Raw genomic sequence first — 27,155 nt, 5'->3', positions numbered from 1 at the left:
GAATATTACTATTACAATCAGAAAACCAAAAAGAAAAGTGCTACCTGATCTTTATACATACACAATAAAACCAAATGCAAAACACTGCAGATGCTCTAAATCTGAAATATAAACAGAAAATGTTGGAAGCACTCAGCAGGTCAGGTGGCATCTGTAAAGAGGGAAAGTATGGGTTAACATTCCAGCTTCATAATAAAAATTCAGAGACCTGAATTGTTTCTTTATATGAACAGTCTCATTTCTAAATGTAAAGTTTCACTGAATGAACTACTGCAAGGAGTAACATTTTACCTGCATCTTTATCCTTAGCTTTGTAGACTTGCCCATAAGTTCCTTCCCCAATTATTCCAATGATGTCAAATTTGTCTACACAACGTTTACCCCAGTCGATTTCTGTTACTACTGTCTCACCATGTCGAGGACCACAGATTCTGGAAAAAAAAAATCTCAGTTACAAACTTCAAAATATCTTCAGCTAACGTGCAATCAGGGGCAATATTAGTCAAGTGGAAGTAATGCCGTTAGTCAGAACGATTTTTTAAAAATAGCTGATTGATACAGAACCATAGTTGAAATAACTCATCAGGCCATTTGACAGCATTCAACATCACCCCCAGTAAGTGACTCCTGTGAGTCACCACCAAGCACCTTCCCCTAGGACCTCCTTCTCTCTCACTTCAGTCTCCCCATTTCACTTCTGCCTCTTTCCAACTCACATTTTAAAAAATTCAATTTTCCCAAGCGCAATTTTTCAGTTTTATTTACTGACATTAAAGTGAACATATACAATGAAAAGAAGAAACTGACCTGGTGCTTCAGAACACACAAAAAATGAAAATCTCAAAATAGCACAAAAAGAACGGTCTTACCCAGATTTCTAGGGCATTTTCAGTGTTCATTTTCCTTTACACATAAATGCCACGCCATGAATGCCTGGAATGATCTACCATAATGTAGAAAAGGCTGATCTTTAGCACCAAACAAATATTTTCACTCACTTGGGTCGCTTTTTAATCTGTGACTGAACAGGTGCTTTCTTCTCTTCAGGAGTTTTAGGTGAAGGTAAATCATATCCTGGAAGTTCAGGCGGCAATGGAAGGTCTGTAAGTAAGTGCCGAGGCTTTCGTTCAGCGTCCTTCTTTACTGCCTTTGTTATGATACCATCTTTTGGACTGTAATTAGAAAATATATGGATTTAAGACAACAGAATAAAATGTCATCGTCATTCCGTCATTCAAATAAACCCTTGGAGAATCAAGGTCAACAGTCTCTTCACAATCACATAGGGCCATTCAAAACTTCTTGCCCTCGACACTGACATTACTTTATCAGTTACAACATCTGCTTTGCACCACTGTGGTCATAAATTCACCTCAGTCCTGTCAGGCATTCACCGAACATGAATTTTGTATGGTTTGAACTGTCTGTCAAGGTAAAATCTTCTGTCAAAAAAGCACAAATTGCTGGAAATAGCTGGGAAAAGAGCACATACAGCTGAAGGACAGCACAACGCTAGAAATGAGTATGGTCTCCAGAAAGTGAAATGCTCAAGTAGTCCTATAAATAGTAATCTAAAGGTATAACAGTTCCAAAACCAGCCCATCAGTTATATTAGGAGGACTGACGATTTGTTAATAGACAGAAAACAGGGTAGGAATAAACAGATCATTTTCAAGTTGGCAAGCTCTAAATAATTGAGTACTGCAAGGATCAGCTATTTACAATCTATATCAAATACTTCGATGCGGAAATTGAGCTCAATGCATCAAAGGTTGCTGACAATACAAAGTTGGGTGGGAAAGCAAGAGGCTGCATAAGGATTTAGACAGGTTAAATGGGTGGACAAGAATGAGGCAGATGGAATATTATGTGGAGAAATGTGAAGTTATTCACTTTGGTAGAAAAAATAGAAAAGCAGAATGTTTTTCAAATGGAGAGACACTGAAACATGTTGGTATTCAGAAAGGCCTGGGTGTCCTTGTATACGAATCACAAGCAAGTTAACATGCAGGTACAGCAAGCAATTAGAAAAGCAAATTGTATGTTAGCTTTTATTACTAAAGAACTGGTGGACAAAAGTAAAGACGACATAGGGCAACTGTATAGGGTCTTGGTTAGACCACACCTGGAGTACTCCCTCCTTGGAGGGAATGCAGCATAGATTTACCACAATGATACCTGACTCCAGGTTAAATTATGAGGACAGATTACACAAACTGTTATATTGCCTTGAATTCTGAAGATTAGGGGTTGATTTGATCCAAGTTTTTAAGCTATTAAGGAAAGCAGATAGGGTAGATTGGCAGAAACTATTTCCGCCAGTTGACGAGTACAGGACTGGGGCATAGACAAAAAGTAGAGCCAGACCTTTCAAGAGTGAAGTGAGGAAACACTTTCACGCAAAGCGTGGTGGAAATTTGGAACTCTCTTCTCAAATAGCAATTGATGGTGGACCAATTGATAATTTTAAATGAGATTAATAGATTTTTGTTAGCCAAGGGTATTAAGGGATATGGAGCAAAGACAGGTTATGGAGTTAGGTTACAGATCTCACTGAATAGCAGAGCAGACTCGAGGGCTTAATGGTCTATCCCTGTTCCCATGTACGGTTTTGGTCTCCTTACTCGGGAAGAACATACTTAACCTAGAGGGGATGCAACAAAGGTTCACTGATTCCTTAGATGAGAGAACTGCCCTATCAGGAGAGACTGAGTGGCCTATATTCCCTAAAGCAGGGGTTGCTCTTCAAGATCTCATTTGTGACTTCTATTTTTACCAACTTGGATCACATTAACATGAAAAAAGTGTGAAGAAAAGTAAGAGCTGTGTTTTTGATGTGCTGCACTTTACAGTTTCAAATGATTTTAACAAAAATCATTGTGCTCTAAATATACCTGTTTACGTGGTATAGCTACACTATGGTTATAATGTCTTTGATGCGAGGACAGGTTTTATAGTTTCTAATATAGTCAAGATGATAGATTATTCTGAATGTGCTATTAGAAGCCTTTTACAAGAATCAATAGCTGTAAAGACGATCTTAAACTGTCAAAATTATAGTAATGAAAAAAATTTAAAAACATGATAAATTCAGAGTTAGGTCTACTTTAATTTTTTTTCTATTGATATGTATTTTATATCTGAGGCAATTTGCCAAGTATTTGGTTTAGCAGTGCCAAATTTTCATCTTGCGACACCCCATTGTGTTTATTTTAGGCAATTTTTTTCTTTAAACAAAGGCTCAAGTAAAATAGGTTGCTGACCTCTGCCCTAGCATTAGAATAATGAAAGGTGATCTCATTGAAACAGATAAAATTCTTAAGGGGCTTGATAGAGTAGCTACTTGGGGGATGGTCCCCTGGCTGGGGAGCCTAGAACTAAGGATCACAGTCAGCGGTCAGTCACTTAGGACCGAGCTGAGGAGAAATTTCTTCACCCAAAGGGCTGTGAACCTTTGGAATTCTCTACCCGAGAGAGCTGTGGATGCTCAGTCTTCGAGTACATTCTAGTCAGAGATCGCCAGATTTTTGGATACGAAGGGAATCAAGGGATATGGGGATAGTGCAGGAAGGTGTAGCTGAGGTAGAAGATCAGCCACGCTCTTACTGAATGGCAGAGCTGGCTCAACAAGCTGCATGGCCTACTCATACTCCTATTTCTTATGACTTCTGGGGTGCAACTAATGCTGTATTAAGCATTATTCTCCCCTGCTCACCCTCCAGCTCCACCCATTTTTCGACCATGTCTCGAGTCACCTAGACTCCATGTTCTGAAATTTCCTTGCTAAACACCTCACTTTCCCCCTGCAAGACCAACATGAAAACTAACCTGGTAAGGTGTAATACCTGCCCTTTTACCTCCTCTCTCCTCACCATCCAAGGCCCCAAACACTCCTTCCAGATGAAGCAGTGATTAACGTGTACTTCCTTCAATTTAGCTATACAGGGCATTGGTGAGAACACATCTGGAGTACTGTGTACAGTACTGGTCTCCTTATTTAAGGAAGGATGTAAATGTGTTGCAGGCAGTACAGAGAAGGTTTACTAGACTAATACCTGGAATGGGCAGGCTGTCTTACGAGGAAAGATTGGACAGGCTAGGCTTGTATCCACTGGAATTTAGAAGAGTAAGAGGTGACTTAGTTTAGTTTAGAGATACAGCACTGAAACAGGCCCTTCGGCCCACCGAGTCTGTGCCGACCATCAACCACCCATTTATACTAATCCTATACTAATCCCATATTCCTACCACATCCCCACCTGTCCCTATATCCTCCCTACCACCTACCTATACTAGGGGCAATTGCTAATGGCCAATTTACCTATCAACCTGCAAGTCTTTGGCATGCGAGAGGAAACCGGAGCGCCCGGAGGAAACCCACGCAAACACAGGGAGAACTTGCAAACTCCACACAGGCAGTACCCGGAATTGAACCCGGGTCGCTGGAGCTGTGAGGCTGCGGTGCTAACCACTGCGCCACTGTGCCGCCCCAGTCATCTTGACTATATTGATTGAAATAAATAAGATCCTGAGAAGTCTTGATGTGGAAAGGATGTTTCCCCTTGTGGGAGAATCTAGAACTAGGTATCACTATTTAAAAGTAAGGGATCGCCCATTTAAGACAGAGATGAGGAGAAATTTTCTGAGGGTCGTGAGTTTTTGGAATTCTCTTCCTCAAAAGGAGGTGGAAGAGCAGCCTTTGAATACTTTTAAGGCAGAGGTAGATAGATTCTTGATAAGCGAGGGGGTGAACGGTTATTGGAGGTAGGTCGAAATGTGGAGTAATCAGTTCAGCCATGAACTTATTGAATGGCGGAGCAGGCTCCAAGGGCTGAGTGGTCTACTCCTGCTCCTAATTTGTAGGTGAACAGCCAGTTGTCGTTGTGCACATAGGCACCAATGATATAGGTAAAAAACGGGATGAGGTCCGACAAGCAGAATTTAGGGAGTTACGAGCCAAGTTAAAAAGTAGGACCTCAGAGGTAATAATCTCAGGATTAGTGCTAGTCAGAGTAGAAATGAAAGAATAGTCAGGATGAATGCGTGGCTTGAGAGATGGTGCAGGAGGGAGGGGTTCAGATTTTTGGGACATTGGGACCGGTTCTGGGGGAGGTGGGACTATTACAAATTGGACGGTCTACACCTGGGCCGGACTGGAACCAATGTCCTTGGGGGTGCTTTTGCTAACGCTGTTGGGGAGGGTTTAAACTAATGCGGCAGGGGGGTGGGAACCAAATGAGGAGGCCAGTGGACAGTAAGGAGGTAGTAACTAAATCCTGTAAGGAACTAGATAATGAAGTCAGTGTCACTAAGGGGAAGAGTAGGCAGGGAGCAGATGATGAACGCAAAGGGACTGGTGGCCTGAGGTGCATTTGTTTTAATGCAAGAAGTGTAGTAGGTAAGGCAGATAAACTTAGGGCTTGGATTAGTACCTGGGAGTATGATGTTATTGCTATTACTGAGACTTGGTTGAGGGAAGGGCACGATTGGCAACTAAATATCCCAGGATATCGATGCTTCAGGCAGATAGAGAGGGAGGTAAAAGGGGTGGAGGAGTTGCATTACTGGTCAAAGAGGATATCACAGCTGTGCTGAAGGAGGGCACTATGGAGGACTCGAGCAGTGAGGCAATATGGGCAGAACTCAGAAATAGGAAGGGTGCGGTAACAATGTTGGGGCTGTACTACAGGCCTCCCAACAGCGAGCGTGAGATAGAGGTACAAATATGTAAACAGATTATGGAAAGATGTAAGAGCAACAGGGTGGTGGTGATAGGAGATTTTAATTTTCCCAACATTGACTGGGATTCACTTAGTGTTAGAGGTCTAGATGGAGCAGAATTTGTAAGGAGCATCCAGGAGAGTTTTCTAGAGCAGTATGTAAATAGTCCAACTCGGGAAGGGGCCATACTGGACCTGGTGTTGGGGAATGAGCCCGGCCAGGTGGTTGAAGTTTCAGTAGGGGACTACTTTGGGAATAGTGATCACAATTCCATACATTTTAGAATACTCATGGACAAAGACGAGAGTGGTCCTAAAGGAAGAGTGCTAAATTGGGGGATGGCCAACTATACCAAAATTCGGCAGGAGCTGGGGAATGTAGATTGGGAGCAGCTGTTTGAAGATAAATCCACATTTGATATGTGGGAGGCTTTTAAAGAGAGGTTGATTAGCGTGCAGGAGAGACATGTTCCTGTGAAAATGAGGGATAGAAATGGCAAGATTAGGGAACCATGGATGACAGGTGAAATTTTGAAACTAGCTAAGAGGAAAAAGGAAGCATACATAAGGTCTAGGCGGCTGCAGAAAGACGAAGCTTTGGATGAATATCGGGAATGTAGGACCAATCTGAAACGAGGAATTAAGAGGGCTAAAAGGGGTCATGAAATATCTTTAGCAAACAGAGTTAAGGAAAATCCCAAAGCCTTTTATTCATATATAAGGAGCAAGAGGGTAACTAGAGAAAGGACTGGCCCATTCAAGGACAAAGGAGGAAAATTATGCGTGGAGTCAGAGAAAATGGGTGAGATTCTAAACGAGTACTTTGCATCGGTATTCACCGGAGGAGAGGGGCATGACGGATGTTGAGGTTAGGGATAGATGTTTGATTACTCTAGGTCAAGGAGGGAGGAAGTGTTGGGTATTCTAAAAGGCATTAAGGTGGACAAGTCCCCAGGTCCGGATGGGATCTATCGCAGGTTACTGTGGGAAGCAAGAGAGGAAATAGCTGGGGCCTTAACAGATATCTTTGCAGCATCCTTAAACACGGGTGAGGTCCTGGAGGACTGGAGAATTGCTAATGTTGTCCCCTTGTTTAAGAAGGGTAGCAGGGATAATCCAGGTAATTATAGACCGGTGAGCCTGATGTCAGTGATAGGGAAGCTGCTGGAGAAGATACTGAGGGATAGGATCTATTCCCATTTGGAAGAAAATGGGCTTATCAGTGATAGGCAACATGGTTTTGTGCAGGGAAGGTCATGTCTCACCAACTTAATAGAATTCTTTGAGGAAGTGACAAAGTCGATTGATGAGGGAAGGGCTGTAGATGTCATATACATGGACTTCAGTAAGGCGTTTGATAAGGTTCCCCATGGTAGGTTGATGGAGAAAGTGAAGTCGTATGGGGTCCAAGGTGTACTAGCTAGATGGATAAAGAACTGGCTGGGCAACAGGAGACAGAGAGTAGCAGTGGAAGGGAGTTTCTCAAAATGGAGACGTGTGACCAGTGGTGTTCCACAGGGATCCGTGCTGGGACCACTGTTGTTTGTGATATACATAAATGATTTGGAGGAAAGTATAGGTGGTCTGATTAGCAAGTTTGCAGACAACACTAAGATTGGTGGAGTAGCAGATAGTGAAGGGGACTGTCAGAGAATACAGCAGAATATAGATAGATTGGAGAGTTGGGCAGAGAAATGGCAGATGGAGTTCAATCCGGGCAAATGCGAGGTGATGCATTTTGGAAGATCCAATTCAAGAGTGAACTATACAATAAATGGAAAAGTCCTGGGGAAAATTGATGTAGAGAGAGATTTGGGTGTTCAGGTCCATTGTTCCCTGAAGGTGGCAACGCAGGTCAACAGAGTGGTCAAGAAGGCATACAGCATGCTTTCCTTCATCGGACGGGGTATTGAGTACAAGAGTTGGCAGGTCATGTTACAGTTGTATAAGACTTTGGTTCGGCCACATTTGGAATACTGCGTGCAGTTCTGGTCGCCACATTACCAAAAGGATGTAGATGCTTTGGAGAGGGTGCAGAGGAGGTTCACCAGGATGTTGCCTGGTATGGAGGGCGCTAGCTATGAAGAAAGGTTGAGTAGATTAGGATTATTTTCATTAGAAAGACAGAGGTTGAGGGGGGACCTGATTGAGGTGTACAAAATCATGAGAGATATAGACAGGGTGGATAGCAAGAAGCGTTTTCCCCCAGAGTGGGGGATTCAATTACTCGGGGTCACGAGTTCAAAGTGAGAGGGGAAAAGTTTAGGGTGCATATGCGTGGAAAGTTCTTTACGCAGATGGTGGTGGGTGCCTGGAACACGTTGCCAGCGGAGGTGGTAGATGCGGGCACGATAGCGTCTTTTAAGATGTATCTAGACAGATACATGAATGGGCAGGAAGCAGAGAGATACAGACCCTTAGAAAATAGGCGACAGGTTTAGATAGAGGATCTGGATCGGCGCAGGCTTGGAGGGCCGAAGGGCCTGTTCCTGTGCTGTAATTTTCTTTGTTCTTTGTTCATGTCTATGTAACAGACAGTGTTTGTGGAGACAAAAGGACCATTCCCTGACACATTCAACCCACAATGGATTTTGATCACCAGACATTGAAGGTGAAAGGAAGAGCATTCCAGAGACTGCTAAGGTGATACAATCTGCAAAAGCCAGCACTGGTTAAACCAGCTGGTCACATGACTAACTGGCTGGTCCAGGGTTTTTTGAACTAGCCACAGAGTTTCAACTCAGGAGAAAGAGAGTTTGCTCCTGGAGTGAGAACACCTCTCCTGTCTGCTCCCACCTCTTTCTCACAAGCCTCTGGACCCTCCGAGGACAAATGAACTTCAAGAGAGAAAAGGCTCCTACATCGAACAAGATTTAAGAATACTGGGCCCCAACGAAAAGCAAGACCTACCTACAATCAAGGACTTTACAGTGAACTCTAAGAATAACCAAAACCACCTTCAGATATTGCCTCAAACTTTTCCACTTTATTTCTTCTGCTCTTTTCTGTCTCCATCTGCATGTGTGTATCGCGTATGCATGCTAGCGTGGGCGTGTTGCGTATCCGTAGGCGTTAACTGAATTAGAGTTTATGTTTAATAAAGTTCAACTTTTTTTTTTAAACCTAAGAAAACTTGTTTGGCTAGTTTCTTTGCCTTATAATTGGAAGTTATTGAACAAGGATTCACTAAGGGAGAGCTAAAACAAAAAGTGTGTTTAATATTAAACCCTGTTACTGTAAGACCAGGTGAAGGCTGAGAGGGAACCCTAGACCCGTTTCTCACCTGGTCGTAACAATTATTTTATTTTTTAATCATGTGCCTGTTTTTTCATGTGGTAGCATTGCTCATTATTCTGCCATTAACACTCTCTCTGGACTAATGCTGTGTCTTTCTTCACAAGCATTAACACACTCTTTGCCTTTGTCTCATAATATCTTTGTTATTTAATCTCTCCTCCCCTCTGCCCTATCACACCCTTTTGTTCTCTTCCCCATCAAACCCCCCTCACCCTACACTTGCTGAAAACCTAATTCTTTTCTAACCTTTGCCAGTTCTGATGAAAGGTCACAGACCTGAAACATTAACTCTGCTTCTCTCTTCACAGATACTGCCTGACCTGCTCAGTATTTCCAACACTTTCTGTCTTTATTTCAGATTTCCAGCATCTGCAGTATTTTGCTTTTTTGAAAACTAACCTCTTTGACCAAGCTTTCTTCACCCCTAATATCTCCTTCTTTGGCTTTGCATTTATTTTTGTCCAATTATGTCTCCGAAGCATTGAGAGACTTTTTAAGACTGAAGTAGCTTTGTAAATACATGTTGTCTTTTCTCTTTTGGGAGGGTGTCATGCAAGCCCCCACCTGCCAATCATGAGGCATATTAATTTCACCACGCAGACATTAAATTTCAAACTATTATTGAAGTGAAGAAAGGACTTGCTTTAAAAAAATTGCCAGATCTTGGCTGGAAAGACATTTGCATAGTAACAGACAGTGCTTGGAAAAGACAAAGGACCATTCCCCGACACATTCAGCCCACAATGGACTTTTGATCACCAGATGTTGAAGGTGGGGGAGCTCACATTCCAGGTTGACTGCTAAGAGGCCGAATACACAAATTGACATGGTCAAACCAGTTAGACACATGACTAAACTGCTGAGCAACCTGAGTTTTTTTGAATTTGTACGAACAGTTTGGGCAGAAAAACAGAACCCTGGACTAAGATCTCTCCAGGCTGGCTTGCCACAGCCTCTCCTGTCTGCCTGCACCCAGATCCGTCTCATGGAACTCCAAATCCACTGAAGACACATGAACCCCAAGAGAGAAAAGTCTCCAACAGCGAAAAAGGTTGAAGAATACTGGGCCCGAACGAAAAGCAAGATCTATCTACAATAAAGGACACTGCAGTGAGCTCGAAGAACCATAACACAAAAGAACTCCTCAGATATCGCCTCAAACTTTTCCACTTTATTTCTTCAGTTTTCTTTCTGTCTCTATCTGCATTTACGCATGCCAACGTGGGTGTGCCGTGTATCCGTAGGCGTTAACTGACAGAGTTTAAGTTTAATAAAATTTCACTTTTCTTCTTTAAACCTGAGAAAACCTGTTGTGCTGGTTTCTTTGCCTTATAATTGGAAAGTGGTGAACAAGGATTCACCAAAGGGGAGCTAAAAACACGGTGTTTTTAAAATTAAAACCTGTTACGGTAAGACCAGGTGAAGGTTGAAAGGGGCCCCTAGACACCTTTCTCACCTGGTCGTAACAGAGGACTATTAAGTTCAGTAAGCCTGTCAAAGTGTCAGGCAAATAGCCCAGTAAAACCTGGAGGAGATGGTCTAGGAAGTGATAAAGTGGTGAGTTGGAGTTGATCAAAAATATAGAGCACTCCGAGTCTGCAGATTCTTGCCAAAACTTCACCATTAAGACACCCTGTATGAAGCAGAAGTTGCTAGTGCAACAATTCCATCTCTTCACATGGCATAAGACCAGTGCATTCAGTGATTGAACTTTCCGAAGGTTCACAACTTTGACAGTGGTAGTTAGTACATCTGACAGTCATTTTGGCATTGTTTTTGCAACAAATACCTCCCTCCACAGTGTGGTGCAAAATCTTTAGCTGGAGCAGCAAATTCACCATCGCATCCAGTATTGCCTTTTAACCTATCCATCCAAATTTTGTCACAATTCCAATCAGTGTTTTTATCTATCGCATACTGGCCTAAAATTTTGAACATCTGTTCAGGGGTATTGAGATAGAACGGCAAAATTAAAAGTTCTCTTTGGTCTCAGATGAGCTGAAGTATCAAATGAAAACCATAATTTGTGTTGCACTAGTCGTCAGCACTCCCACCAATTTGTAATCCGAAAAAAGGGCTTTCCCTCACTCCTTTGACTAGCTGCTCCTTGCTGTCTCCTGCCATGTCAGCAATTCTGGGGCTAATATTGACAAGACAGTTGGCTAAGACATACATAAAAACAGGGTGCTGGAAATACTCAGCAGGTCTACCAGCAACTATAGAAGAGAGAAACAGAGTTAACATTTCAGGTTCTGGTGAAAGGTCACAGACCCGAAACGTTAACTCTGTTTCTCTTTCTCCACAGAAGGTGCCAGACCTGCTGAGTATTTCCTGCACTGCTTATATTGCAGATTTCCAGCATCAACAGCATTTTGATTTTATTTTAGTTGGATAAGATTGAACTGGTTAATAACTTTACTTCGGCATACGATCAATGCCATTTCAGTCACTGTAGGCAGTATAAGACTTTCACCAATCATATATGAGATGTTACATTTCTTGCGACAGTATAGGGTACTTCAAGTAGCACTACGTTCTTTGATTACCATCATCCATCCTTTCAACTGAAAAAGCTTTTGCTTGAAAAAACATTGTGATTTATCTTGAGGACATTATGTTTGTTCTCCTAAAGACCTTTCAGTTGGCTTAATTTCATGTTATCCTGAGCAAGAATTTTAGCACAAACAATGCAATCAAGAATTTTTGTCAGAACCAGATATATGCGTCCTCAATCCATTTAGGAAGGATTGTATTTTCTACGATTCTTTTGCCCGGCTCTACTTCAGAGGTCAACATTCTCAACTTTATGCTTCAAATAACCCTTCAATTGTGCATAATTATAGAACACCAAATGTCACACTTGTATCAGTTACAGTGATCAACATGAAAAAAAATTCTTCTTAATGGTTTCCTTAACCTAACCAAGGTAAATTGAGAGGAAATGGGAATCTGAATAAAAATATTTCTTTGGGGTTTTTTTTGGATTTAGTTGGGTTTTAATATGTAATCCACTATTATGAAACAAAAGAAATTTGGCAAAAACGTCATCCGTTTTTACAAACCACACCACCTTACCAACTCAGCATCTCCTTGACCCTTAGCAAACATGTTTGCTATCAAATGGAGAACACATGGAGAGCCAACAAATTGGCTGCATTCTTACATCAGTTTTTGCTGCTATTCAACATCTGCTGACTCATTGCTTATGATGCCAAATACAGTGCATCTGTACACTCATTCATGTGCCACCTTCGCCCATCATCAGCTTCGAACTTCCAACTTGCATAAAATACATTGGTCTATTGCCATTTCGAGCATTCTAGGAGTTGGAAACAACCAGCACAATATTAAGCATCAGATCTGTAAAAGTGTTTCTTGCCATATGCCTAACAAAGCAATACCAAGGGTAGTGGATCTTCCTTTCATTATAAATATTTTTACGGACAATGTTTCCAAAACACCCTTTGCAAGATAAAGTATATTGACCCGGAGTTTACAATCGGCGGCAAAGTGACGACGACAGGTGAAAGCCTCACTAAGGTCTAGCTATCTCAATGGCATTATTTTAACTTTGTCAATGTGCAATTCAGTGCAGCATTATTTAATGGGGATGCCCAGCAGGGATGTTATCCAGCTGTCAAAGCAGCCAACTGCATTAAACAAATCAGACAATTCAGGAATGCAAAGCACTAAAATGAAAATCACTTAAAAATTTTGCATTGAACGAAATAAAGATTACACATTGGGTGAAGGTAGAACCTGAAATATCAAAGAAGCTTTAAAAATCTAGTAATTAATCAAAATGGAATCATAATGGAGACATTTACCAACATTCCACAAATTAAGTTTTTTTCAGGGCCAGATTTGTTGTCCAATAATAATTGTTAAACAGCTGTTAAAAACCTGACTGAACAATATGTAACTTTTTAATGGGGTTTCTAACTGCGAGGTGAGAGTGGGAAAGGGGAAGCGCTCACCACATCAACTGATTTCACTTACTACTGGCTTGCGGGGGGGGGGGGCGGGGAAGGTGGGGTGGGCCACAGTGCCGCCTGTGGCAGAGCAGTAAATGACAAACCACAACTTAAGATTTTCACATTAATCTGCCCATGTGCTAATTCTTCATGTTGCCGATACTTTCAGATGGGTAATGGCTTTGAACGATGACAGTTTGCTGTCAGCAACCCACACAAAATCCTGGCCATTGTTTTGGCAAGCTGCTCTGGTTTCATTATATTGGATCACTACACTGTGTTTCTCAAAGTACACTGTGAATTAAGCTGGAAAGCGAGCCCAGAATCCTGGGTTACGATGAACTGATTTACCAGTTACAATATTAAATATGAATGAACTGCTAACACATTTTTCCATCCGCAAGGTGGGGAAGAAGCAGCATTTACCCAACAAAACATAGGCATAATATAATCAACTTAGTTCTAAAAGAAAACCTGATTCAGATTATTGAGAGTACACACAGCTAGGTTTCTCTCTCAATGTGGACAGAATTCAACTAGCTAGGGGAATATGAAGAAAAGGAAATTTATGATATCAAATTTTAAAATCAAATGTCAGAAGCAAAAACCCCATTTCTCTTTCCCTCTTTAATTTGTTGCACTAGCAGTAAAATATGATCTTTTGTGGGAACCACGTAAAACACACATCAACAGAAAGCCGGATATGAGCAACTAAAAAAAAAAATCACTGGCACTGTGAACACCAACCATCTAAGCATTCTCTTTACAACAGGATGTGCTGTTAAACACCACCCATGAAAGCAAAACAACTTCAGTAGCTTAAAACCACTTTAGAATGAATGAATTACTCTCGAACAACACTCCATACATAAACAGCAGCTTTAAAGGCAAAAAAGAGCCTAAATATTTCAGATGCTCAAGTAAAAAAATGGGTGTAAAGCCAAAGGACTTATCATAAGGGATGATCAATAGCTTGATCAAAAGTGATGGGTTTTAAAGAGGATTTTCATGGAAGAGGCGGAGAGGTGATTAGGTAACAGAGAGGGTTGATGAGGGTAATGCAGTTGATGTGGTGTACATGGACTTCCAAAAGACATTTGATAAAGTATCACATAACAGGTTTGTCAGCAAAGTTAGAGTCCAATGAATAAAAGGGACAGTAGCAGCATGGATACAAAATTGGCTGAGTGACAGGAAACAGACAAGTTGTGAACAGTTTGTTTTTCGGACTGGAGGAAGGTATATACTGGGGTTCCACAGCGGTTGGTATTGGGACCCCTGCTTTTCTCAATATATATTAATGACCTAGACTTGGGTGTACAGGGCATAATTGCAAAATTTGCAGATGACACAAAACTTGGAAGTATTGTGAACTGTGCAGGAGGATCATGATAAACTACAAGAGGACACAGACAGGCTGGTGGAATGAGTGGTCAAATAGCAGATGAAATTTAATGCAGTAAAGTGTGAAGTGAGTCATTTTGGTAGGAAGAACGAGGAAAGGCAACATAAATTAAAGGGTACAATTCTAAAAAGGGGCACAGGAGCAGAGGGACCTGGAGGTATATATGCATAAATCATTGAAGATTGCAGGGCAGGTTGAGAAAGCAGTTAATAAGGCATATGGAACCCCAGGCGTTTTAAATAGTGGGATAGAGTACAAAAACAAGGAAGTTATGAGAAACCTGTATAAAACACTGGTTCGGCCTCAAATGGAGTATTGTGTCAAGTTCTGGGCACCACACTTTCGGAAATATGTTAAAGGAATTAAACAGGGTGCAGTAAAGATTTATGAGAATGGTTCCACGGATGAGGAACTTCAGTTACGTGGATAGGCTGGAGAAGAGAAAGTTAAGAGATTTGATAGAGATGTTCAAAATCATGAGTGATCTCGATAGAGTAGATAGGGAGAAACTGTTCCTACTGGCCGAAGGATCCAGAAATAGAGGACACCAATTTAAATTGATTGGTAAAAGAAACAGCAACATGAGGAAAAACATTTTTACTCAGCAAGTGGTTAGGATGTGGAATACACTGGTTGAGTGTGGTGGAAGCAGATTCAATTGAGGCCTTCCAATGAAAACTGGGTAATTATCGGAAGAGAATTTTTTTTTTTTAAGGGCTACGGGGTAAAGGCAGAGGAATGGAATAGATGGGTTGCGCTTGCAGAGAATCGTCACGGACACGATTGGCTAAATACCACCCTTCTGTGCTGCAACCATTCTATGATTCTACAAATTGATTTTTGGTGCTGTTGGATGGGACACCAGGAGTACACTCTGATCTTCAAATATCACTACAGGGTTTTTTTTTTTAAATGTCGTGACAGCATATCTCGGACTAAAGTGTCACTTTAGATTACATGCTCAGGTCCTGGGCTTGGACAAGAGCGCAAGTGAGCCAGGCTAACACTGCAGACTCTGATGTTATGCTACTGAACAATGAAATCCCCAAGCTCAAAACTTCTCTATCATTTGACACTCTTGCTCAATCTTCCCTTTGGGAATATATTTTGCAAGTTGCAAGTGGCATCCATGTACAAGAAACACAGCAATAGGGCTCAGCCCAAGTGCATTGACAAAGCAAATTAGCAGGATTCTGACAACACTGACTGAGATGTCTAGGAACTGGAGTGTCATAGGGGGCAAGGGGAGCACAGCAGTTCAGAGAAGGGTGGCACAGCTAACCAAAGCAACACAAAATCATCTGATCAGAAAGTGATCAATTCAAATCATTCAGATTCATAGCATCCACAGTGAAAGTGTGCAACACTGGTGTGGATTTATAAACATCTCAATGTTTTGAAACTTAAAAGAACATGGCCAAACATGGATGAGGTTTGAAGTAACAGGACAGAAAACAAGAGCCACCACATGATTGAAATCTATAAGATTTAGCAACCTAGGGCATGAATAGGTTATCAAGGTTAGGGCAAGTAATTTGTCATGCCATGACAGCCATGATGAATCCAATGCTTTAATTCAGACCAACAGTGCCAGTGAACTAAAAGCTTGCCGATGACTAATCCAGCTATCACATGTTATGGTCATCCAGGTTGATAAAATGCCGTTGAAGACTGAAGTACTGGCAAGAGGAGAATGGTGTACACCTGTACATTGTGCAGTTACCTGTCATTTACCCTTGCCCCTGTGCTAACTGACAATTTTTGCCACGGCAGACCACTTCCCCGAATCATCGGCCCAGCCACGAGCAAACCCATGGCAACTGAATAGCTCACAGGAAATAGGTTATAAGTTATATAAAAGGCTATTACTTTCAGGATCCATGTTAAAAAAAAAATTTCCCCATGCAGCTGACAGGCATAACTGGAAACGGATTTAAAAATTAATACCTTTGGCACTGAGGCTTGTTTCACTCCGTCATCCTACGAGTCACTGAACTGTCAGCCTGGTGCAAAAGCCAACAAAACATTCACTTTTAGCAGCTCACAATTTTCTTCTTGCAAGAATTCAGTGCTCATCAAGATGAAGGATACTTGCACTGGGGAGTGTAACAAATTTCTGGTGTCAGTGCCAAGTATTCCAGAGTCAGGAATAACACCACTGGATGGAGGATAGTCCCCAAAGATATGCTCCTAATGGCCCGGGGCCATTAGGAACTGGATCTGACCTAGGCCGCAATTTGCATTTCCCTCTGTTCTAGTTTTGTACCAAGACACTGATATTTTCTGAGATACAGTTCCAAGGACTTTAGTTAGTTCTCCGTGCTGCCATTCTTCATTTATAGACCAGGATAGCGATGATTGGCAAGGCACTCAGCCAGAGCGCTTCACAGATGAATCCTGTTCTCACCTGACATCTTAATACATGCACAATGACAAATGAAGCAGAAGCCTTGATCCTGGTGGAATTTTTCTCTCCCCAACCCAAATCATTGAACAAATACCTGGCAGAGATCAGAAATCAAACTTAGGACCTGCTGGCTAAAATGCCTCACTAGCATACCAGATGGTGCATTTATGCCTTAAACCGCCAGGAGCAACTGAATATCCTATTTATAGATGAATTAATCACATCTGTCCTGGCAGAAAGCAAGAAAGCCCAGTTTTATATCATGTAAATGGAAAAGCAAGGCAATTGGAAGAACAGATAGTGATTAGCAATTGCTGACAACACAAATGTCCTGAACCAACTACCTTATCCAAATATCCAATAAACAAGCTTTGGGGCATAAACGTTTGGAAAAATAAGGGACCCAAGTAAAATGTGATATCAAAATCTTTACTTCCCCCACCTCTAACCCACCAGCCCCCTGCTCACCCCCACACCTCACATGAAGGAGTTTGACCTAACACTCTCCCACCATGAGGAGGATACAAAGAACTGCTCAAAAAGTGCCAAACCTTGCTGGGCCCACTCTGCAGCAATGTGAAACACAGCTATTAGTCCATGTTCAAAGCCATTCCAACGCGCCCAGGGTTTTGTCAGATGCTTGGAGATCAACAATCATATAAAAATAGTACCAGCTCTTTAGGTCTCCCAGTGTGCACCCAGAATGGCAGGGCAGCCTGAGTATGTGGAACAAATCAAATTCTGCTTCAATAAAGGCCCCAAAAAAATGTCTTTGTAAGATTGCTTAATATTAAACAGTATGGTCTGCACCAAGTTACCAAAAGGGAATCTTGTACCGAAACAAGATACAGTCAGTTCTTCAACTGAAATGATCCTAATCTGCTTAAAAGACGATAGATTGTATCCCGCAATAAGACTTTTATGGCTGTATGGATAAAGGTAATAAAGGACTTCACCAAAACATAGTTACAAGGATATGAAAATTATCCGAATCTTTTAATCCACTACTCTAGAGAACCCACAAAAATATCTCAGAACTAGGAAATGACTCCACGCGTAAGGCAGCTTCAAACCAATGGGGCTTAGAGAAACTGAAGTATTTCACCTGATATCGGTCATCAGCATATCATTTTCAGCTTTCCCAGTAAAGTACATTACAAATATTTTTACAGCAATGAGAATCGGTTTTTAAACACACCAAATAAACTAAATCGGATCCCAAGAGTCCTTACAGAATTGAACTCAAAACAACTGGCGTAATTATGTACAAAGTGATTTCTGACAACGCAGCCAGTCACTGATGTGTCATCAGGCTGCACCAAGGGTGCGCACATATGCACACGGGCTCCTGCTATCTGCGCGTGCGCTGCACTCCGACAAGCCAGGACTGGTTAGCGCATGCGCTGATGATGTCATCGCGTGACGTGTGCATCTACAGGCAATGTGTCTGGTCAGCCTCTGCACATGCGCTTTACACATACAGTAATGCAAAGCTAATGGGTATTCACCCATGCGTCAAGCACCGCACCGCAACCGCGCCCCCCCGGCTGCTCCGCTCCCCCATCCCCGTCCCGCTTGCTCGCCCCTTCCCCGTCCCGCGCCTCTCCGCTCCCCCCACCCCACTTGCCCGTCCCGCTCCTCTCCCCCCCCCACCCGCCCGTCCCGCTACCCCCCACCCCACCCCGCTCCTCTCCGCTCCCCCCCCGCCACCTCCCTTCCCAGTCCCACTCCCCCCCACCCACTTTGCCGTCCCGCTCTCCTCCCCACCCCTTACCCGCCCCGCTCTCCTCTCCCCCCCCTTACCCGTCCCGCTCTCCTCCGCACCCCCCCGCGCTCTCTCCGCCGCCCCCCCCGCGCTCTCTCCGCCGCCCCCCCGCGCGCTCTCTCCGCCGCCCCCCCCGCGCGCTCTCTCCGCCGCCCCCCCTCTCCGCCGCCCCCCCCCCGCGCTCTCTCCGCCGCCCCCCCCCGCGCTCTCTCCGCCGCCCCCCCCCCGCGCTCTCTCCGCCGCCCCCCCCCCGCCGCCCCCCCCCGCGCTCTCTCCGCCGCCCCCCCCCGCGCTCTCTCCGCCGCCCCCCCCCCGCGCTCTCTCCGCCGCCCCCCCCCCGCGCTCTCTCCGCCGCCCCCCCCCGCGCTCTCTCCGCCGCCCCCCCCCGCGCTCTCTCCGCCACCACCCCCCCGCGCTCTCTCCGCCACCACCCCCCCCGCACTCTCTCCGCCACCCCCCCCCCGCACTCTCTCCGCCACCCCCCCCCCCGCACTCTCTCCGCCACCCCCACCCCCCTTCCCGCTCTCTCCTCCCCCCCACCCCCCTCCCCCCCTTCCCCGCCCTCTCTCCCATTTGCACATGTGCCACTGCAGCGCCACCTAGTGGTAGCATTGTCAGGAAACGCAGCCAGTTATGTAAGTCCTCTAACACTTGCTATTTGAGAATCAGACAATAAAATACTATGCAAGATATACATCATGTTAGTCTGTCTTTTCCCTTTGCATATGCAAATGGACCTTCTCTGCATTTACACCATTTTCTGCTTTTAGTTCAATACATAGTGGTTTATGTAGCTTTTTACCCTTCACAGGCAAGTGGCACCATTAATTAAGCTTGACCACAAAATCTAGACTGACACTTCAATCCAGCACTGATGGAGGTGCTGTCTTTCAGGTGAGATGTTCAACCAAAGCTCCATCTGCTCTCTCAGGTGGACACAAGAGATCCCATGGTACTATTCTGAAGAGCAGAGGAGTCCTGGCCAATACCTAGCCCTTGACTATCACTAAGACAGATTATCTGGTCAGTATCTCTCTGCTGCTCACGAGAACCTAGTTATCCACAAACCGACTGCAACATTTCCTACACTACACTTCAATGTTACTTCATTGGCGAGAAAGCTTTTAGGACGTTTGAAGGTCATAAAAGATGCAATATAAATGCAAGCCTTTTTTCCAATGATTCAGAGCATCAACATAACAGAACTCACTAGACTAGCAGGTTAGACTAGGTAGGGTTGGGTACGTCCCTTTTCCTATAGCATATGTTGCTTAACTAGTAGGACCTTTACAAGAAAATTTCACTTTCCCGGTCACATTGCTACAAATGATCAGATTTTGTTGAATTTAATCTCAGTTTGCAATGGATTCATAGCCACACCCTCAATATTTCTAGTCCAGTACCTTAAGTGCTACTCTATGACTAGTGTTGGGATATATCTACTGCAATTTCAAGGCTAGAGCACATAATATAGCAGACTGTGCAAAACCTTTTCTTACTGCAGTAGTGGCTGTTGACAGCTGATAAAGAGGTCTGGCAGAGGAATCATACTATGTGCAAGGCAGTCAACAATACAGGTCAAATTATTTACAAACAAAATTTTGATGCAATATGTTTTAACCATTCAGACTGAGGAGCATGGGAACAGGAGTAGGCCATTTAGGTCTTAAAGCTTCTTCCAATGAGATCATGGCTGACCTGTGACCTAGCTCCATTTTTCCACCTTTGCATCATATCCCTTAATACTTTAACAAAAATCTATAAAATCTCAAGATTTTAAATTTACAATTGATACATCAATTGCCATTTGCGAAAGAGTTCAAACTTCTTCCATCCTTACTGTGCAAAAGTGTTTCCTAATTTTACTTCTGAAAGGTCTGCCTCTTTTTTTTTTTAAGGCTATGGCCCCCTAGTCCTAGACACCGGAAAAGGTTTCTCCCAATCTATCCTATGTGTTCCCCTTAATATCTTCAAAACTTCAATCAAATCGCCCCTTAACCTTCTAAGTTGCAGGGAATACAACCCTAGTTTGTGTAATCTCTTCTTGTAACTTAACCTTTGGAGTCCAGCTATCATTCTGGTAAATCTACCCTCAAATGTCAGCATACCTTTCCTAAGGTTTGGTGCCCAGAACTGAACACAATCGTCCAGATGTGGTCTAACTAGAATTTGCATAGTTAAAGCATAATTTCTATCCCCTTATATTCTGGTCCTCTAGATATGAAGGCCAGCATTCCATTAGCCTTTTTGATTATTTTCCTGTACCTGTTCATGACATTTTAATGGCCTATATACATTGACTCCAATTAGCTTTGGATCGCCACTGTTTCTAGCTTTTCATCATTTAGGAAGTACTCTGTTCTCTCCTTTTTATGTGCCAGGTGGATGGTTTCACATTTGCCTACACTGAAATCCATTTTCCACAGTTTTGCCCATTCACTTAATCTATTAATATCTCATTATAATTTTATGCTTCCACCCACATAACTTATAATGCTGTCTGTCTTTGTCATTGGCAAACTTGGATTTGTGACTTTCTATCCCATTATCTAAGCTGTTCTTCAAAAAATTCAATCAGGTTCGTCAGGTATGACCTACACTTTTACAAATTCATGCTGGCTATATCTGGTCCAGCATGCTTCCTTTACTATAAATACTGACAAATAGTAACTATTCAACATTCAAACCTGACCCAAATGCTCAGAACTAGCACTTTTCCTTCCCACCTGCCAAAACACCTTGGGTTGGGACTAAAAAGTGGGTGGCGCACCCGCTTCCGCCTGGCCTGGGGATCTGGCCCGTATTTTGTGGATCCCCGGGCTTTAATTAGTCTTAGACTAGACTTCCACCCGCTTGAGGTAGGAAGTCCCGCCGCCCAATAGAGCTGCTGGCCAATCAGCGGAGCTGCAGCTCTCTGTCCCAGCAGTGCCACTGCTGGGACTGCACGCAGCATCGTGATGGTGTCAGGGAACCCCAGAACGCAAGTAAGTTTTTGTTACCTCGCCGGGGTGATCACTCAGGCCCCGGCGAGGCAAGGGTGGTCTTATGGGGGGGGGGGGGGGGGGTGGCGTGTTGAGGGTGGGCGTGTTGGGGGTGGTTGGGACATCGGGGGCAGCCCTCCGGCAGGCACAAAGCGGCTTTTCTCGGGTCTAGGACGCCCAAGTGCCACATGTAAAATCCACGTGGAGGCAGGCGACGGCCCTTCAGTGGCCGTTAACTGGCTACTTAAGGGCCTTGATTGGCCGGGAGCACTCAGGCCATTTTTCGCCACCGTCCTACCTAAAGTGGTGGCAGAGGGGGGTCGGGAAGGGCAAAATTCAGCCCCTTGTCTCAGTTGGTACCATTCTTTTCCCAAGTCAGGTTTTTGTGGGTTCGAGCTTCACTCCAGGACCTTTTGTTCATTTTTGAGACGTGGAAGTGGCTGAGTGGACTAGCATTTATTGCCCACCCCTAATTGACCTGAGAAGGCGGTTGTAGGCATTCCTTTTGAACTGGTTAAAAACTCAATTGAAAGCCTCACACTGATATGGTGGGATCTGAACACATGCTCTGGATTACTAGTCCAGTAACATAACCACTACGCTACATGACCTTATATAAAGGTAATGGAGTATGGCATTCCCTTTGGGATCAAATCCTTGACACGATTCAAAGAATAGCTCAGCAGTTTTCCTGGATCTTGGTTAGCATTTATCCCCCAAGCAACATCATCAAAAGTGATCAAATGGCCACTTATTTCATTGCTGTTTGTGGGATTGAGCTGTGAATAAACTAGTTGCCACGTTTGTTCACGTAGTTGCACTTCAGAAGTAAATCACTGGCAGTGGAGAACTTTAGAAAGTTCTGAGGAACTAAAAAGGTGCGATATAAATGCAAGTTCTTGTTCTTAAAGACCAAACCCCAACCATAAAAAATGCTGCACTTTTTAAAAAATGTACTGTACTAGTATCTTCAAAATAAAACAAATGCACTCAAGCAGCAAATGAGAGAATAAAATTCAGTAAGCAAGGAGCTTCAAAAACAAATCAATTCTTCACCACTTCCTGTGCCAACTCAGATTAGCAACTGAAAGTTCCATCAAGTTTAACAGCAACTCTCACCTGCTCACATCTTCATGCTCCTCCTTGGTCAGCACCGGGAGCAGAGGTAGTGATGGTAGCGTTGATGTTTGTAGCGCTGGGTTCTTCTCTTTCTCCTTTGCAGCTTCACTTGGCACAGCGTGCTTGTGTTTTTCTTTTGGCGTGGTCGATTCCACTTTCACTGTTGGGGTTTTGGGAACCTTTGTCCCCAAGTTTGTCTGTGCTGCCTCCTTTTTTTCTGTGGTCGAGTCAAGGTCTATTTTTATCTCCTGAGTAATTGTCTTGGCTTTCGGCTTCTCGTTTTTAACTGTTACCTGGATTCCAGTGTCTGATGGGGAAAGTGTTACTCGCTCAGTCTTGAGCTTATTTGCCTCCCTTGTATCCTTTGTTTGAGATGCATGGGCTGCTGTCGTTGAACTGGCATTGCTACTTGCCTTGGCAGTAGTTATATTAAGTGCATTAGAGGTTTTCGCATTGTTTTTAGCTGCCTCAACAGCTCTTGCTTTTTTGTGCTTACTCAGCTCAGCAGCAAGACTAGTTTGAAAAGTTAAACTGTTTGGTGAAATGCTTGACTGCCGACTGCGAGACCTTGACACACGGTGCTTGCTGCGAGATCTTGAACGTCTGGAGTAATACGGACTTCTACTCCGTGACTTAGGCCTCCTGAAAATGTAAATCATGCAATCAATTAAGTCCAATTAATTTTTAGGCCAAAAGCATAAATCATTTAGTTGGAATGCAAACAACGTCTGAATCATTTGAAGTAAATATGTCTACTTCTGATAATGGAAGGTCATTTCTTGTAGTAAATGTGAATTATTAAATACTGAAATTGAGCCTCATAGATACAGCAAAATGTATGTTAAAAAATTGAGTGTTAATTTGAAGTAAGCAACTTTACGTTTGAGTAGACTAGTCCTCACATACATTAAAGAATAAAATTTGCATTATTTTCCTTCAGCGGAGGTGTCCAAACTGCAGGCTTATTGTTGGTTTGTCCTGAGTAACGCAGCTTGTGGAAAGAAAAAGCCCGAACATTCCTGTTCTAGCATACAAGGAAGATAATAAACGGGCCCTCCAAAATATGAGCTCTTGGCTTAATCACTTGTTAGATATACGTAGGGCTGTACATTTTTCTCAGAATTTTGGCATTTTGGTCAAACTTCACAGGTTATACACAAACTTCAAAATATAATAAAGTCAGACAAGGCAGGTAGTTTGTATGGTCTTAACACCACACATGTAATTTGAACAATATTGAGAGCTGCAAAGATAACAGAATGTTGCTTAAGAGAACCCAATCAGCCAATGTGTGAGACCACTTTTCAACACCAATACAACAAAGGTGTCCAAACAATAGCCAGTGGGTCACTCTCAAACCTGGGCAATGCAGCTCTCCAAGTTCAGGTCCTATTAAGTTCTTGCCTTTCTTACTTGCTATTTAGTCCCTGCTCAAATTTTGTGGGCCTGTTTCGAAAGGGTTTTTTCCTAAGCATCACTGCTTTATAACTCCCAATTCAGAACACCAAGACACATTTGTATCAGCAACTTGAGATTTCTGCAAATTAATGGCAAACACTATAGTTGGCCAAGGCTCAATGTACCAACGAAGACAATGAACTTGGACACCACTGCCACAAACCATGTGCAAATCATAAATACAAAGCAAGCTCATTTTTACTAACACTACAAACAACTTGCAGTGTTAGACAATTTAAAGAAAGGTTTGACAACTGCGACCAGCTATTAAAATTGACCACACAATACCATAAGGGATAGGGTAACAATTAAACAGCACAGAGTATTCACGTACAGACACTCTCTTACTTAAATGGGCACATTGGATAGACATCTAGTAACTTAAGTGTTAAGCTTCTACTAATTATATATTTATTTTTATTAATGCATTAATTTTATAAAATCGGTCATAAAAACATATATTGTTAGCTATAGTTAGCCTAACAAATAAGAATGCAACGTTATAACTGAAGTGTTTTTAGTTCCCCAAATATCTTGATATTAAGGCAAATAAACTGCGCGATTACACAAGTTACCATACGGCCAATGTTGAAACATCAGAATACTTAAAAAGTGCCACATGGATTAGAAAGAGGATTATTTTGCTACCAACAGTAAGAACTGGAAGAATGAAAGCACATCAAGAATTATTGAATCTTCAAACAAAATGAGATAGCAATTGCAGAAGAGGGTACTGCAAGTCAAATTTTCTCTCTCTCATTAGACTCACTCATTCATTTGCAAATTTGTTCCTTCACAAAGAACTTCAGGACTTTTTTTTAAAACTTACAATCAGCACACCAAGTAGTTTTATACAAACCAAATTAACACTTACTTAATTACCCCCTTTTTTAGATATTACAACTTGAAACCAGTTATTTTATAACATCCAAAAACGCACAATATGAAATACTAGACACTGTATTTCATACAAATTAAATGATCTATATTATTTAATACAGTATATATTATATTTGCTACTCAACATCTGCAATGTCAGAAATATGACAAATTAGGAATTACATTTGATAGACATTAAGTGTAATGCAGTATATTTCATACTTTATGCCATATTTGATGTATTGATACTTTTTTTTTTAGACTACAATATTTGATATGTGGATGCATTATACTTGATACTTTATGGTATATTTCATGTATGAATACAAATATCTCAGATTTGATGGTACACCATGTATGGATAGATTATATCTCGGAATTTATCGTATTTCGTACATTACATTTCAGCCTAACTTTAGATATGTATTTATAGATACATTATGCAATTATAATGATGGTACACTTCAGCTACCAACACTTGAGACGTTGCCTGTTACCATCACTGATTCACACAGACTGACACCGGCCATACCTGAGCTCCGGGCTCCGACTGTAGGGGCTTGACGAGCGGCGCCGGCTGCTGCTGGGGTAGGAGATGGGGGACAGGCCGCCATAGTCATAGGGGCTGAGGTGCCGGGAGAAACTGGGCGAGCGGCGGCGTGAAGCCGAGTACGGGCTGGGGGAACGGCCTGTGTAACCGGGGTGCAAGCCAGGCTCCCGCGAGTTGTACAACGGCTTGAAAGCGAAGAGGGGCGGCGGGGGGCTGCGACCGTACAGCTCGAAGGCGGCGGGTCTGGCGGGGCTGTGGCCGGAGCCAGCTCCGTAAGTCTGCGGGTAACAGGACACGGCCGTCCCGTACGGACTCGGTTCCCGGTATGGCGGACTGCGGGGTCCAGGCGAGGCCGAGGTGCGGTAGGCCCGCGGCGTCTCCCAGTCGGGCTCCCGGTAAGCCCGCGGCGGAGGCTCCCTGTAAGCCGCGGGCGTCTCTTTGTCACTGCGGTGCGAGCCGCGGCTCCCTCGGGCCTCCTTGTCGCCCTGGACCGGCTGCTCGGCCACCGCTTTGTTTCGGCTCCGGCTCTTACTCTTGGCCTTGCCGTCGGCCCGGGACCGGGAGCTCTCTTTGCCCTTGTCCCGTCTTCGCCGCTCCTTGTCCCCTGAACGCTCAGGTCGGCGCCCAGCGGAAGACGCGGGACTGAAGCCGACGCTCTCCGACTGTGAGCTTACATCGTCGTACTCTACCAGGCCGCGTAGTGACAACGGAATAGCGGATGGGCCCGATGCCGACCAAGCGGCGGCCGCGGCCGGGCGTTTGCCGGCCCGCCGCTGGGACCGGCCATCGGCCGAGCGCTTCCTGCGGCGTTTCCTGCGCCGCGAAACCGAAGGAGGAAGAGGAGGAGGGGCGGCAGCGGCCGTTGCGCAGCGGCCTTTATCCCGGGCCTGCGCCGCGCCGCTCTCACTCTGGCGTCTCCTCCCGCTGGGGCTGCGACCCCGGCTCTCGCCGCGCGTATCCGAGCTCGGCATTGACTTCCGCGACTCCCCAGTGCCTTTCACTCCATCCGCTCGGAGCCGCCGCAGATACCACTGTTCAAGCCCGGGGGATTTTGGAAGGGGGGGGGCGGGTGCTGTGGGGGGAAAGCTGGGCCTGCGCCTTGGGACGGCTCCCGGAACCGCTGCTTCGCCTTTCCAGCTGCTGTCTCGGCAGCCGCCGCCTTTCGCACTAACAGCGCCGGCTCATCCTGGCTCCGCAGCGCGCGCAGCCCAAGCCCCTTCTGCGCCGACTCACAAAATGGCCGCCTCCCCGAGCCAGCCAGAAACTGTGGCTGACCTCTCGGATTCACTTCCGGGAAGTTGCGCTCGGAGGGACCCTGGGAGAGGAGTTCGTTGGGGAGCTGATTGGCTTTTGATTCACCTGTGAAACTGGATTGTACAAGACTGAAGCAGAACTCCTCTCTTTTTTGGTAGAATTGTACCAGAAAAAAAATGAAAAGTGTTTGTTTACAAATCCCTGCATGGTCTCATCCCTTTCTAATCTTGGCCAGCCCCATAACATTCAGCTATCCTCACTCCTCTAATTCTGGCCTCTTGAGCATCCCTGATTTTAATCGCTCCACCATTGGTGGTCACATGCTGTGGTCACATGGTGGTCGCTT

At 43.9% G+C, this 27,155-nt stretch overlaps 1 protein-coding gene across 1 annotated transcript in view; it reads right to left on the bottom strand.

The window, feature by feature from the left end:
* The window catches only part of LOC137370099 (cyclin-dependent kinase 13-like), a 90,565-nt gene extending 63,791 nt beyond the window's left edge, over window positions 1-26,774 (bottom strand). The window contains exons 1-4 of the mRNA XM_068032234.1: window positions 25,538-26,774; window positions 22,669-23,310; window positions 999-1,172; window positions 292-431 (exon numbers count right to left, since the gene is read on the bottom strand). Of these exons, the coding sequence (XP_067888335.1) occupies window positions 292-431; window positions 999-1,172; window positions 22,669-23,310; window positions 25,538-26,526 (1,945 nt within the window). The 5' untranslated portion in view covers window positions 26,527-26,774. The remainder of the gene's footprint in view (window positions 1-291; window positions 432-998; window positions 1,173-22,668; window positions 23,311-25,537) is intronic.
* Window positions 26,775-27,155: the final 381 nt, after the last annotated feature.

The sequence above is a fragment of the Heterodontus francisci genome, chromosome 5, assembly GCF_036365525.1.
Source record: "Heterodontus francisci isolate sHetFra1 chromosome 5, sHetFra1.hap1, whole genome shotgun sequence".
Classification (NCBI taxonomy): domain Eukaryota; kingdom Metazoa; phylum Chordata; class Chondrichthyes; order Heterodontiformes; family Heterodontidae; genus Heterodontus; species Heterodontus francisci.
The sequence above is the reverse complement of the archived record's forward strand: the minus strand, read 5'-3'. Positions and strand labels throughout refer to the sequence as shown.